At 27.4% G+C, this 14845-nt stretch overlaps 1 protein-coding gene across 2 annotated transcripts; it reads right to left on the reverse strand.

The window, feature by feature from the left end:
* Nucleotides 1–1807: 1807 nt before the first annotated feature.
* LOC100203366 (octopamine receptor beta-2R) lies at nt 1808–9155 on the reverse strand. 2 transcript variants are annotated; one of them, XM_065787942.1, is made up of 2 exons: nt 8965–9155; nt 1808–3570 (listed from the first exon to the last, which is right to left on the reverse strand). In XM_065787942.1, the coding sequence occupies exon 2, from the start codon at nt 3565–3567 to the stop codon at nt 2563–2565; it is 1005 nt and encodes a 334-aa protein (XP_065644014.1). In that variant the 5' UTR covers nt 3568–3570; nt 8965–9155; the 3' UTR covers nt 1808–2562. The 2 variants fall into 2 exon arrangements, with proteins under 2 accessions (XP_065644014.1, XP_065644015.1); XM_065787943.1 differs by lacking the exon at nt 8965–9155 and adding an exon at nt 5471–5550 and having other exon boundaries at nt 1946–3570.
* Between the last annotated feature and the right edge of the window lie 5690 nt (nt 9156–14845).

Below are 14845 nucleotides of genomic sequence, written 5' to 3' on the forward strand. Positions count from 1 at the left end.
TGAAATAATTTCTCCAAACTAGTTGTAGCGTCGGTAGATTAAATATAAAATATTTTTTGTTCAAAAGTTTTAAAAATTGCTGCAAAAAAAATGCTGCAAAGAGTAAAAAAACAATTTTATCTTCTCATACTTACGTCATTAAGGTGTATATATAAAATAAGAAGTTTATGAATTAAACACACACTTACGTTAGTGAAAGTTTTATTGATAATTCACTCAAGTTTTGTACCATGCATATCCATTTGTTGATTGCTCAACTTACCCTACACTATTGCTCAACTTACCCCGCTGGGGCAGGTTGAGCAGCTCCGCAAACTTTAGGCATTATCGTTTTTAAAAAGCCAAAAAGTATACTTTTTTCTTCACAAATTTTTAGCAGGATAAATTACCTTTCAAATTGTGAAAAAATTATGTAAATCCGACGTACCGTTCATAAAATCTGTTAGATTTAGTAACAAATGCTCAACTAGTCCCGCTCTAGCCTACAATCTAACTGATAAACACCTGAATTAACTAAATAACAGATAAACTCAAAAATTAACTAAACAAATAAACTATTTGGATGCAATATGGATTTATTGCGACATAAAATGTTAAATAAAGAATTAATATAGCGAAAAACGGTTTTTATGCCTACTCTACGAAACTCTTTTTTAAGCATAATGTTTATTTTCGTTATACACGGCAGTATAATAATTTTTTCTGGGTCCATCAGCACGTTTTTTGTATTTTTATGCGATAGTTTATAATTTTTAGCGTATCTGAAAATTGTTTGTATGAGTATCCATTTTGGGAAAACACATTAACAAGAAACTCAATTTCATTCTGAATATTCTGTTCTGAACATATTTTATATTTTCTACAAAGAAAACCTTTAAAAGTACTTGTTGCTATATTTGGTGAAACTGAAGAATGTGGTTTAATTAATACAATAGTAATTGCTTGCTTACGATATATTGAAAATTTGCATTTATGAAGAAATTTAGTGGAAATACAAAAGTCTTAAAAGTTTAGTTGATTTTGAGAATTTTGCCATTCAATAGTATAATGAATGACTGTATCTTGTGAATTTAAAATAACTAAAAAAGAATTTGCGTTATCAATATAAGAAAATAAAGCGTGACTATCATCAACGTACCTTTTATAAGTTATTGGCGCAGTATTAAAGAACAAAGCTTGTTGGATAGGATTAAATTCGATAAATTGTAGATAGGCCTCTGACAAAACAACGATAATGGACAATCTAATCGGACCTGAAATTTTTAAGATATGGTATTGGTCAGCCTATAAAAAGGAACATTTACTTACACAAAGTTCAATAAGCTTGTGAATATCTACTAATGACAATATAGTTCGCATAATGAGATCATCTTTGTTTAAAATAAATTATAGCAACCGTTGCTTTATCTAGTGAAACAAAAGATATAAATGAATAACATCAAACGAAACACAATTAGAAAATAATTTTAGTATCGAAAAAGCTGAATTGTTGCGACAAAATGCAAAACTTTAAACAAGTTTTTAATTGTAAAAATAGCTAGTAATCTTTCTAAAAATCAATATTTAGCTTCTAATGAGCTAAAAAAGTCGAATGAAATAAAGGTATACCTTTCGGATAAATGATGTGGAAGTATTTTTCTTTTAAAAGCAATTATTGAAGTTAAACTGCTTCTACCTATTAACTCATACTAAATTTACGTTTGAAGAAAAATACTTTTACATATTTTTACAACGCTAACAAAAGATATTTCAACATAAAACCATTTTATACACAGTGTTGGTAAAAAGAAAATAAAAGTAATGTAAGTATAATGAGAAAAATTTTCTTTATGAAAAAAAAGTTAATGAAAATCACAACATTTTGTAGAATTCCTTGTTTAATAAATTCACGCAAAAAAAAAAAAAAATTCAAAATAAAAATAAATAAAACATTTGTATAGTAAATTGATAAATATTTATTTTTAAAATTTAAATTTAATAGCGTTTATTACTAGTATTGTAATAGCATTTTTCTATTTCATTATTTTTACTAGTATCGGCATTTAAGCTACCAGATTATTTCTGATTTCAAATAATATATTTTCAAAAATATATTTTGAGATATTCAACACATCTTTTATTGATTAAGGAAAGCAATCACAATTTTTATTTTTTAACTTATCCTTTAGGCTTTCAATGAGATTGAGTTTTTGTCAATTGATGTTAAAAATAATTGAGTTCATCAACATCAAGAAAGTGGAGGTAACGGCCAGCGGTTATATGGAAAGTCTTGTCTCCATATTTTTAATATTTAATTATTCGACTTTCTTAATATTTTCATACTTTTTTTCATTTTTGGTCTGCGACAATGCAATATATATGCAATCCTAATAATATAGCATTGCTTACTTATAGACAACTATACTAATTTGTAAAAATAAAATCTCAAACAATTGGGCCAGCCAATAAGTTGTTTTTATATATGCTTTAAATGTTGCAAAATTTCCCTTTTTTTCAAAGAAATCTAGTAAAATTTCCAATTTTTCGAAGACTTTTAACAACGCGAAGAAAAAATGCAAATTGTTAATTACTATTTAATGACGCTGTATGGACTAAAGTTAACGTTTCTTTCTGTTTATGATCACTGTTTTTATAAGAAAGAAATATGCATCCACATTTTTGAAGTAGAGTTTGTGCCGCTTTGAAGAAGTCGTGGTTGAACCAACAATAAATAACTGGTGCAAAAAAACTGGAAGTTGAGGAAAGAATTTTTATAGCCGCTCTGACCTCTTCCAGATCATTTGCTCTAGACCAACAGTTTTTACAAAAATGGTCATACGTGTAAAATACCCCCAAAGGTGCCCAACATATTATATGAACAACAATGAGTGTCAGTGATGTTTTTGTCGCTTTCATTTGCAGAAGTATGTCTACTTTCGATTTTGAGCGAGTGTTTGTCGTTATTAAAGTACTTTTATCTTTATTTCTGTTCATATCAACTATTACACTATTATCTGCTAAACTTAATCGAGCGGCAATTTTCCATATTGTAATATAACTTACCACCATTATAAAAAACGGAAAAATATCGTAGCAAATAATTACAAAAAATCCCCAAACATGGCTGGGAAAGTAATGACACGATTCAAATTTTTCATTTTTGTTAAAAAAAGGCACAGAGTCTATACTAACAGTTATAAACCAACTGATTAATATGATGATAATCATTTTGTTTCGCGAAACAAATTCACGGTATTTAAATGGATATTTGACTGCAAACAATCTATCGCAACTTACAAGTAATAAACTGATTTTTAAGACATGTCCAGAATGCATATAGGTAAAGCGAGATGCATCGCATAGCCATATTGGTACATCTTCTTTGTAAGCTATCTTTTTAAACACATATAAAGGAAATGCTGCAAAACCTTGAAGGGCAGAGGCGGCGAGAAAATAAAGTATAGGACAAGTAGTAACTCTATTTCTTTGGTTTTTTGAGCATAGAATAACAATCACTGTTAAAATGTTGAATACTGTAAACACTAAACAAACAAGAGAGGAAACAAACCATGCTGTCGAACTGTTCATTTTCTAAATGAGAAAGATAAAAATCACAATCGTATTTTTTTTTTTATATTAATTTTGAAATAACAAAATTAAAATAACCAAAGATGAAACATAAAAAACTATTTACTCAGTAAATGTTTACAAAGCAGCAGAATAAAATATGAAAATAAAGAAATACTATAAAAATACAATCTATTTTTGTTATTTTTTCTATTAAAAAAACGCAGCGAAATCAACGGTCGACGTGTTGAAGTTTACTAGTATTCAGCTCGTTTTTTTATGTTTCGATTCGATTTTGTTTGTTCGTTTAAATTTGATGTGAAGATTTGCTACGCAAAATGCAAATGGGAAATAATAAATATTAAATAATTAATAAATATTAAAATAATAAGAAAATAATTTAATCAGCTTTTTTTATATGAATATTTACAGTTTGTAAAATGTTAAAGATAGTAATGCCAAAATATAGTGCATACTTTAATAAAAATTTAAAAATATATTATATAAACTTTTGAAAGCATAGTCAATTATAACATTTTTTAAAGGTTATTTCAAAACAATATCTGAGAATAATAGTTGTTAATCGTTTTTGTACTTTTTTTTTTTAATCCTAAATTAAAGTGTTTTTTAATTGAGATAAGTTAAATAGTAATAAATGCAAATATAGAAAAATTATATATAGAAAACTAAATAAATGAACTCAATATAAGGATAAAAAACCAAGTCACAACTCAAAGATTCGACCATTATAAGTATAATGGTCTAATTTCTTTTCTTACTTTTTTACCTATCGGGTTTGATTGAATAAAAACACAAAAGTTAATGAATCAATTCGAGTTTAGACCGGTAGTAGAGTTAAGATTGCCATACTGTCATTTGTATTATACAGGCATATTTGTAATTTTGGATTTGAAGTTAAAAAACTGTAAAGAATGATAGATATATGAACGATGGATAAAGCACTTGGTTAACAATCCTAATTATATATACTTTCTTTGGGGGTAAATTTTAGTAAATTAATTTTGCGTAAATTGTAATTCTCATACTTTATCTTTATCAGAACAAGTTACCGTTAAAATATGTTTAATAGTTTTTAAGACGCTTCGACAATGGTTTAGAATGAGATTAAATAAATTCTCCAGGTTTAAAACCCCATTTGTAAAAAAGAAAAGATGCTACCGCTCTTTTAGACATATATTTTTAGAAAGCCTAACAAAATTTATAAGTTTTCTGTAAACATTGTGTGAAAGTATTCATATGCAAAATAATTCTTAACAAAACAATTAAATATAAGATATAGAAATCAAAAGATAAATGTAGAAGTCAATACACGTACTTTCTTTGTTATGGAAAACTCTAAAACTCATATTGTTTTACAGATTTTCAATGGAGTTTGTAACTAGGGAATTCATGTTATATTTTTTAGTATGCAATCATTCTTTAACAATTTTGAAATTTAAAATTGCTACATTTTACATAGTTCTGTTTATCATTATGTTGATAAATTGTAACAAACGCTTGTCTGTATGTAATTATTATTATTTTCTTATAGCATTGAACACATATTTCGGCATAAAATATACATTCCTTTATAATTACTGATGATGAATCTTTTACAGATTGCACTTTACAGATTGTTCGACGCAAATTGTACGGCGCATATTGTACGACGAAAATTGTGCGGCAAATATTGTACGGTCAAGCTTAAATTTTAGTTGTTTGAACACGGAGGTTAGTAATTTTCTTTACCATGATTCGGTCTTATTACTACAGTGTTATTTTCTTTTCTTTTTTTAATTGAGATACAAATCCCTACAATAACCGAAAAGAATAATAAAACATTAAATAAGAAATTTTGGTATAAAAATATTTGGTTTTAAAAAAATTAGTATAAAAAAATTGGTTATAAAAAAGTTGGTTTTACCTAGTTTTTTTTTAAATCTATACAATAACACACTTTGATCACACAATGACAGTTGATTTAGTTGCTATGATCAATCAAATCAGCTACGATTTGATTGATCATAGCAATCAATTAAACCAATTAAATCAGCTGATTTGATTGATTGACTACTGATATTTTATTGGTTGCCCATTCAATAATAATTAAGTAGCTTAGTAGGGTTTGCTTACAGTTGTTGTTGTTACAGTTGTTATAGCAACAGTTGCTACAGTAACAGTTGCTACAATAACTGATGGTGTTGAAACAATTTAATTTTATTTTTACTAGATTTCTTTAAATTACTTTTTTTATACATTTTTTTTTATAGCCATTTAAACAAATGGTTACTTTCTGTGCCATTTATACTAATGGTTACTTTCTTTGCAATTTTTTGAAAGACATTAGGAAAATGTTAACAAGCTTTTCAGTTGAACTGTAGCCATGCGTTAAAAGGTTTTCAATTTAACTGCCATAACAGACATATATCAAGACAACATTAAACATTATTTTTTAAAACCAAATTTAAAATTAGTCTTTTGTTAACTTTTTTAATAAACTAATGTTTTAAATAATTGCAATTGATATAAAGACTCTCGATGGAGTGAAAATAAAAAACATATGTTCTCAGCGGTACTTTCTTTTGTGTGTATTAACAGCTGTATCAAATCGATAAAAATCCCTAAAGATTTTTAACTAACATTCTTAATACTTACATAATAAAATAAAAAAACTAAAATATCCAAAAAATATTTCTTTTAAAAGTTACATTTTTTTCTTCTTTACTTTTACATTACTACTTAAATGATAAATTATGTAATTATATTAAATTATGATAATTATGTAATTCTTCCAAGAATCTGATACTATTGACCAATGAAAACCTTTATGAGCTGTTATTGGCTTTATTAAAGATTTAGAGGACTAAAGTTACATATAAATCAACCCTAACTTAAATAAGATGATCAATTTAAAAAGTTTAGGCTGAATATCACTTTGAATTTTAAGGATAAAGTTAGCATAGATAGGTCATTTGATAAATGGGTAATTACGTAGATAAATAAGTATTAATCATTTATCTGTAAAACAAGGTAAACAATTCTTAAATATATATCTATATTACAAAGTATATACTTAAATAGGCAAGTACATAAATAGATAAGTAAAATACTAAACTAAAATTATTTTTAACATAAGCCATTCAAATATGTTTATACATAAATACATTTACGTAAACTCTGTAAAACCTCGGAACAAAGTAAGAACTAAAATTTATCTCCTCTGCTCCATTTATGAGAACAAAATAGATTAGAAAAAATTTTTGAACTATATGAAAGTTTCATAAATTTAAATTTCGTTAAATGCGGCCGTGGCGCAGTGGTTAAGAGCGATTGCTATATAAGCAGGAAATCCAGGTTCGAAACGAGCTCTGGACAAATTTTTGCGTCACGGTAAGGAAGTAGGCCTGAACTTTCCGGTTAAATGCACTTCCGCGGTGCTCTGTGACAAGACCGTTAGAACTTCTTGGGGCACCGAAAAATAAAATTAAAATAAAAATAATATTTTAATTTCAGAAATGTTTATCTGGTCTTTGAGCACCACAGTATAAAAAATTTAAAATTCATAAAACTCTTGCAAGTTTACATATTTTGACTAACAAAAAAGCAGATTTACAATGACGCATAAACTGCTTCTGTTTATTCTTGCAAATGAAAAATTGTTTAAAATGATTATCTTGAGATATATAGATTACAGAAACCATCTAAAAGTTTTGGTACTAAGCAACTGTAAAACAAACAAAAAAACCTCTTTGAGTTTTACACAAAATATCAATTAGCTTTTATCTATAATTATCTAATATATGCATTTATCTTATCTAATTTATAACTGTTTAAATTTGTTCATGCAATGACACGTATTACCAGCGATATTTAACGTATTACCGTATAACGTATTAATATATAACGTATTATTATTATATATTACTGATACAGAAAAAGTATATTTGAGGAACTTTCGATGCAATAACATCTTTAATTGAATTTCAATAAAGTTAACATAAAGGATTTTTAAGGTCTGGTAGGTATATATATACTATAGGGTCACCATAGTTACAAGTTTTGGGCTACAAAATATATTATCTTAAGATTTTTTTTTATATACTTTCATTAGACTTTTTATATATAATAAATTTTGAGTTTTATTATATAATACTTGTATTATACTTTTTAACTTTGTGTTATGTTAAAACAATGTCGCTGAAAAATTAGTAAATATTCTTTGAATTCTTAATAAAATAAGTTTCGTATTGAAAAGTAATTTGATATTAAAAGTTTCTGAAGATTTTGGTGCTTCTAGTACGAGTTTGTTATAAACAAGTTTCTTATTAAAAAAAAAGGAAAAACTTGTAACCTAGTTAATTGAACTATTCGTGAAATAAAATAAACCAAGTTTTTCTTTTTGTCATTTTTTAAATAAGATTTTGTCATTTTTAAGCAAAGTTTAAAAAAACCAATTTCTAACTAAAATTCGTTATTGCTTTTATTTCTAAACGACTCAATGTGGGTTTTTATCAATTTTTAATTTGTCTTGTGCAAGTATCTGATTTTTTTTAACGATTTAGATGCTCAAAGAAGACATGACGATCTTTTCATAGAACACCGTGAAACAGGTCAATCAACCAGGAAGTTCACGCCTCTTTTCTTACCAATGACGCATATAAAGCCAGAGCCGGCTTTAAACCACGATCTTCCAGTTTTGAAGCCAGAACTCTAACCGCTACACCATACGCTGCAATATTTGACAATCATTTCAATTGTAAACAGGTTCCTACAATTTTTTCAAATATCTGACTAACATAAAAATATTGATTTCTTTGTTGCTCAGTGTTTCAACCATTTTTTCGTTTTAATATTAATTTGTTGTGTTAACATGCATTAATAAAAAAAGTATGTTCCTATTAATAATAACTTGAGAAAAAAATCTTTTCATCTACGAACAGCGCTTTATCACGTAGCGAAACTTTGATGTGCCGATTTGTAATAATTACAAAAGTTGTGCCATATATTAACGCACAAAGCAGCATTTTTGCTAAAAACTTTTGCTATGTATTTACTTATATCGCAATATTTTTGTCTAAAAAAACAAAACTTAGTAGAAAGATAACTGTAAATAAGCATGATTTTGGCATGAGCAAATTTTAGACCAATAATTTGGTTTAAAATTTGCGAATGTTATAAAAAAAAAAAAAAAAAAAATTGCGCAGTAAGCAATTCGATTTTGTTTTCTTAAGTTATTGATTTAATATCAAACTTGATTCGAGGTTTGATCACGAGTTTACTACTATTTCATTTCAAAAAAAAAAAAAGAGTCACTGGACTTGTTTAAATTTATTAATTCATTTTCGTTACAAAAAAAAGTAATTAGGATTTTTAAATTGATTTTTATTTTAAAAAATTTAAGATGTTAAAAAAATTTACCTCATCTACCTGAAATACGCAAAACGTTTTAAATGAATGGAAAACGTGTTTTAAAATATAAGATAAATATTTTCCACGCGTTTGCCACACATTACAAAATAAAACATGTCTTTTGTCACGGTTTTTGGCTAACCAATGAAATCAATTTTAAATATAAGGTATAAGTATCGCTGTTAATACAGTTATGGAGTACTGTTTTAATTACAAGGTACTCGTGATGTTTAATGCAAAGTTAATCTAATCTAAATAAAAACAAAAAAAATTAATTATTCCCTACGAGGAAATTATTTCGATAAATATAGTTGGCGATTGATGATAATTCACTGTAATTTTTATCGCTGTTAAAAAAAGATGCTGGGAAAAACATTTGTTATAAAGATATTCAATAGGCTAAAACAATTCAAAAAGTGTTTTCCTTTTTTATATATAACTTTTCTTTGAACTTAGTCGCTTTCTTAAACTTTAATCCAGATGGAGTTTTTTTTACCATAAAACACACAGCAGAAGTGTAAATGTACGACTTCTAGCTAATGCAAGATAAAGTTAATTAAATTAACAACGCCAACAGAAAACTTTTTTATATTGGATGAGAATTTTCCAAACTATTTTCGCTTTTTGTTTTACTTAGGATATGTTAAACCCGGTTTTTATATTTCTAAAACTGATTTTAATCCTTTTATGATAACCAAAACCGCTTCTTTTGAAAAAGTGTAAATGTTTTGAAAAGTACATTATTTTGATAAATAAATGATTAAACGTGAGTTGTTTTAATGAAACCTAAAATAGTTATAACTAAGGTTGACAAGGGTTGGTTTGTTGAAGATTCATAAACTAACAACATAATCAGTTGCATTTTGTTGTTGTTTCGAATACTATTTTAAATATATTTTTTATTATTATTTCCAAACTATTTAAAATATTTGTAAATATGGTATTGTTTTACCATAACTTGTTCTTAATTGAGAAAAAGTTGTTAGTCCTTGTTTTAATCCATCAAAGTATTATTTATAAAATTTTTTAAATAACAAAACATTTTTAGAAAACATTCAAAATATTTCTTTACACAAAAATAAACCCAGTACTAAAGTATCTGATCTAAAAGTTTCGTAAAAGTTTTTCTAAAGCATCTTCTTAAAGTAAATACTTAAATATTTCTTAAAGTAAATAAACAAAATATTTTGAATTCAAAAACAAGATTGTCAAACTTTATAAAAAAATAATTACGGGTACAAGTGACAAAAAATTGAAGCTTATTACTTATCACGCAATATTAAATGATGATTTTTTGAAATTTAAATTTATACCTTTTTATGTGATTGAAACTTTTAAAGAGGGAAAAAAAAAATTTATATTATTAAAGGCAAAATTTTATAAGGAACACAGTGTCAAAGTTATTTTTTAAATATTTTCAACAAAAATATTGTTTATAATTGTATTGTTAATATTAATTTTTCAAGACAAATAAGTTTTATAGACTTACCAACGTTTTAAGATGAGGTGTATATTTTATTTGTTTTGATTCAACTAAATGATTTTTTTTTTATTTGTCTTCATTTTTTCATTACAAAATAGCTTTATTACAAATATATTCGGCAGGACTTCCAGAAGATCATACAATCTTATCATGAAATGATAATCCTTTACAATATCAAATATAACAATAATAATAATTTAAAAAAATCAAAACAAATCTATATATAATGCGCATACAAAATATAAATATACCGGGTAAAATATATGAAACAAAAGAACTATTTTGCCTTTGACAATGGTTTACAATGATTTACTGGAAATAAAAGAAGTAAAAATTATAAAAAAAACCGAATTTAAAAAAATAAAATATGATTATAGAGAATTTGAATATTGCTGAAAATGGTGGTGTAATTATTTTTAAATAATCTTATTTCTTTTAGTTACTACTTTGTCTTTTGTTGGTATAGTATAAATTACCTTCTCATAGCGGGGCCGGCGCGAAGGAAGTGTGAGATTTGAATCATCAATGAATTTTTTGTTCATTTAGTCGGCAAATTTGACCCTTTTAAACAAGTCAGTCGGCAAATATAGAATTTAGACCAGTCAGTCAGTGAATTTCAAAAAACGAGGAATTTTTTTTAAACCAACAAAAATTTAAGTGGTACCTCACACGCACACACCACGTAACGCTTACTCGCGCCGGCCCTGCCCATAGCAACGAAACAAAATAGTACGAAAGCTTATGTTCAACCACATCTTAATTGCTTGATTGCTTACTTCTTGTGTTAGTATAATGTTGACTGGAAATATTTGTGTACTTTTCTTTTAGGTTAATAAAATAAATATATAACGAATACTAAAAATGCTATAAGTAGTAAAAGATAAAATTTAGTGGTAAGAGACACAAAACATTAAGTATAAGTGGTAATTTGCCCAAAAATACTTTATGTATCTTATAATGTGCTAAATCTTTTGGTAGGCTTAGGTTGAAGTTCAACTCTTGCATGTTCTCTATGTTCTTGCATATCATTAACCGGTTGATCAGAACCAATCTTTATATTTATGGAGTTCCAGTCTGAAATCGGCAACTTGGAATAATTGCAACCATATAAATCATATGTTTGATTACTGGATTTGAAATTGGAATTGAATTACTGGATTTGAACATGAAATTGATTGACTAATTTAAACTAATAATAACCAACATCATAACCAACAACAATTTTAAAATTACTGGATTTGAAAATTCATTGACAACTGGATTTGAAAATGGAATTTTAAATTGGAATTACTTATTACCAAAAAACCATAAGTTTGATTACTGGAGCATTTACCAATAATAAAACTAAGTTCTGGAACTAAAATAAGATCTTATTAAAGTGTTCATTTTTACTAGCATTAATACACACTGAGAATCCATTTTTTACTAGATTTGTCAAATCTGTGAATAGTTTTTTTCATGACTTTCATTCCCACGCCAAAGAGTTGTGATAAATTGACCATATGAGCTATGAATCATAGAAGTTAAATTGAAAATTGCAAAAGAAATTAAATTCAAAATTGCAAGAGCAGCTCGAATATAATCTCCAGTGTAACGTGTAGTTAAAGTTTTTCTATTTATGTCAAACTTTTCATAAAGAGTTTTATTCTTCAGAATCAAGAAACCTCTTATTACCTATTGTTTTTCAATTAAGAAAAATTCAAATTTTTTGTAGTAGGTGGATAGAGCTTTTTTTAGTTTTTCTTCAATATTACAAGAATATCCATAACACTCACAGCTGAAACTCGTACCATCATTGTGAATTTCTTGAGTTAGACCTACATCTATATTAAAACAGTATTTTCTGAAGTTGTCATCTGTTGGAATACTTACATTATTTTTCTTGAGAATATTTTTTAAAACTTTAGATCTCTGCAAAATTTTGACTTTGTCTATTATTATTGAAGCAAAATTGTGACAGTCAAAATTTTTTACAGCTGTTGCAAACTGTAACCTTTCAGTTATATGGACTAAGAAATCAGTGCTTTCATCAACATCAGTGCCTCATCAACAATTTCTGGACATTCATTGATTATATAATTCACAAAACTTTTAAAAGTAATTTAAATTAATTAAATTAATAATTTTACATAACTAAAGGCAAAGTGTAGAACATCAGAAGTAGTATTTACAACTTACTTTCATAATCACCATGACTTGCTAATGACTTGCTCTCCTAATAAATGAAGTGTCTTATTCTGAGATTTGATAGCTTTTTTGCTAAGAGAAGTAGTCTATCCAACAACGCATTTTTTTATATTCATTAAATTAATTATTACACTCTTACTAATTTTTTTGTTTATATTTAAATCAAAACAGAGTTTATCAAATTTTATTATTAGACAAGATATCTTATTTACCACTTCATTTCTATCCAAGCCAAAAAACTGAAAACCAGAACAGTTTTTACAACTAATGTAGTTTAATTTCCTAAAAGCTTCTTTAACAACAGAAGCCTGAGTCCACAAAGTCATGTAAGAAGCACATTTGTCAGCAGGAAGACGAAAGATTCCAACCCAAGGGCCATCACAAAGAAAATCACGGAAAAAGTTCTAGTCCGCTTTAAGGTAGTTGTAAAAGGTACAATGATAGGAGGATTCAGATGATAAAGAAGAATGAGATAATTGTTTTAGAGAAATCAAACCGTGATTAAAAGTACCTAAGGGTGAATGTAGAGAAACTGAGCTCTGTCTAGGATTAGAAACAAGACATAATTCAAGTAGAGCAGGTAAATGATTCGGGCTGTCTGGAGAGCGAGTTGGAAAGTTACTATTGGAAAGTGACTATTTGAGTAAAAGATTGAGAAAGACAAAAGTTGTGGGCTTTAATCCATGCAGAGTCACTGACACTAGAGCCAAGGTGTTCAGTGTGATGATCATTAAATTCACCAACAACAATGATATTGACAAATGGATAAAGAGAGGAGGCTGGGTCAGAAATATCAAAAATAGTGCAGTCTTGAGATGAAGGAGAGCGATATAGAGCAAAGAGAAAGGCGATAAATTGAAGTGGTGCTAAACGAAAGCACATGAAAGAATAGTTTGTGGATTCAAACCTAGTTTACCGACAAATAGGTGAATTCTTACGAGTGTAAATGCCCAGGCCAAGCTTGTAACTATTGGAGTCTTTAGGAGTTAAAGGAAGGTAGCCATCCACACAAAGAAAAAACTGAACTCAAATTAGTCTCACAAAGAGCAAGTAGGTCTGCTGAACTTTACAAAAGATAAGACTCAACAGAAGAAAAGTTATTTAGAAGACCACGAGAGATTTAGAGAACTTGGTGATGACGATGGTTTTTTGTGTTTTATGGTTTTTGATACTTTATTTATTTTTAAATTTGTCAAAGAAATTAACTTAAAGCAAAGACAGTATTCAGTACACTGTTTAATAACCCAAGCACTTGGTAAGCGCAAGGCCATTCTTTTTTAAATGGTGTTGCTACAGCAATATGCGGAGAAAAATGTTTAGATAGACTATGGATAGAATATTGTAGAGGTTGACATATTCGGACGAACAATTAAAATCTTATAGGCTATGAAGCATGGATACTATTCATACTTCATAGCCTATAAGATGGATACTATCCATGCTTCAAAGCCTATAATGCTACTATTGGATAGCAAAGCACAAATGTAGTTTTAATTTTATTAAGTCTTTAGAAGCCGGCGGTGGATCCAAAAAGTGATCAGCGGTGTTTGAGACTCGCACACAAAGAGCAAACTCCAAACATTTATTTGCAAAAAAGTGCAATGGTTAGAACCTGGGAATAAAAAGCTCCCAAGTTTTCCTGAAAAATTAGAATGTGTTTAACATGTTCAAAAAAGAATTGGTTCACAATTTAGTCGACGCAAAATGCCACGTGGCAACAAAAAGTTATCTAGAAAAAGAAGATTAACAAAAGCATGTGTAAACAAATTGCACAATGCTTTTGAAATTTTTATCAGGCAAACAGCTGCAAAGCATAATTTAATTGGTGAACAAAAAGTGCATCAAATAAAAATAAAATTTAAAAAAAAAGTTGTTTTACGTCATTACACAGATTCTCTCGACAAATCACATCAGCATATTCTTTGCCCAAACACTTTATAAAGTGACTTGCTAATGAAAAATATTCTTCTAAAGTAAACTTGCCAGAATAGATTTAAGAAAATATAAAATGCCTTCATGGGCAAACTTGAAATTGTAGAGGCTATTTGTAGGGACAAAAATGAGGGTCGGAATAATATATTTGGATATATTATTCCTCGGATAATCTTGAAATGGGAGTTAACTCTACAGCATTTCCTTTAAATGAAGGTACATCTGATATTTATCTTCTATTTAAACTTAGATTTAATTAATTCTGATAGTTCAGTAAACTGTTTAGTA

The sequence above is a fragment of the Hydra vulgaris genome, chromosome 01, assembly GCF_038396675.1.
Source record: "Hydra vulgaris chromosome 01, alternate assembly HydraT2T_AEP".
NCBI lineage: Eukaryota > Metazoa > Cnidaria > Hydrozoa > Anthoathecata > Hydridae > Hydra > Hydra vulgaris.

Excerpts from the sequence above, each read along its gene's own strand:
- LOC100203366 (XM_065787942.1), bottom strand. The coding sequence starts at position 3,567 with ATGAACAGTTCGACAGCATGGTTTGTTTCCTCTCTTGTTTGTTTAGTG.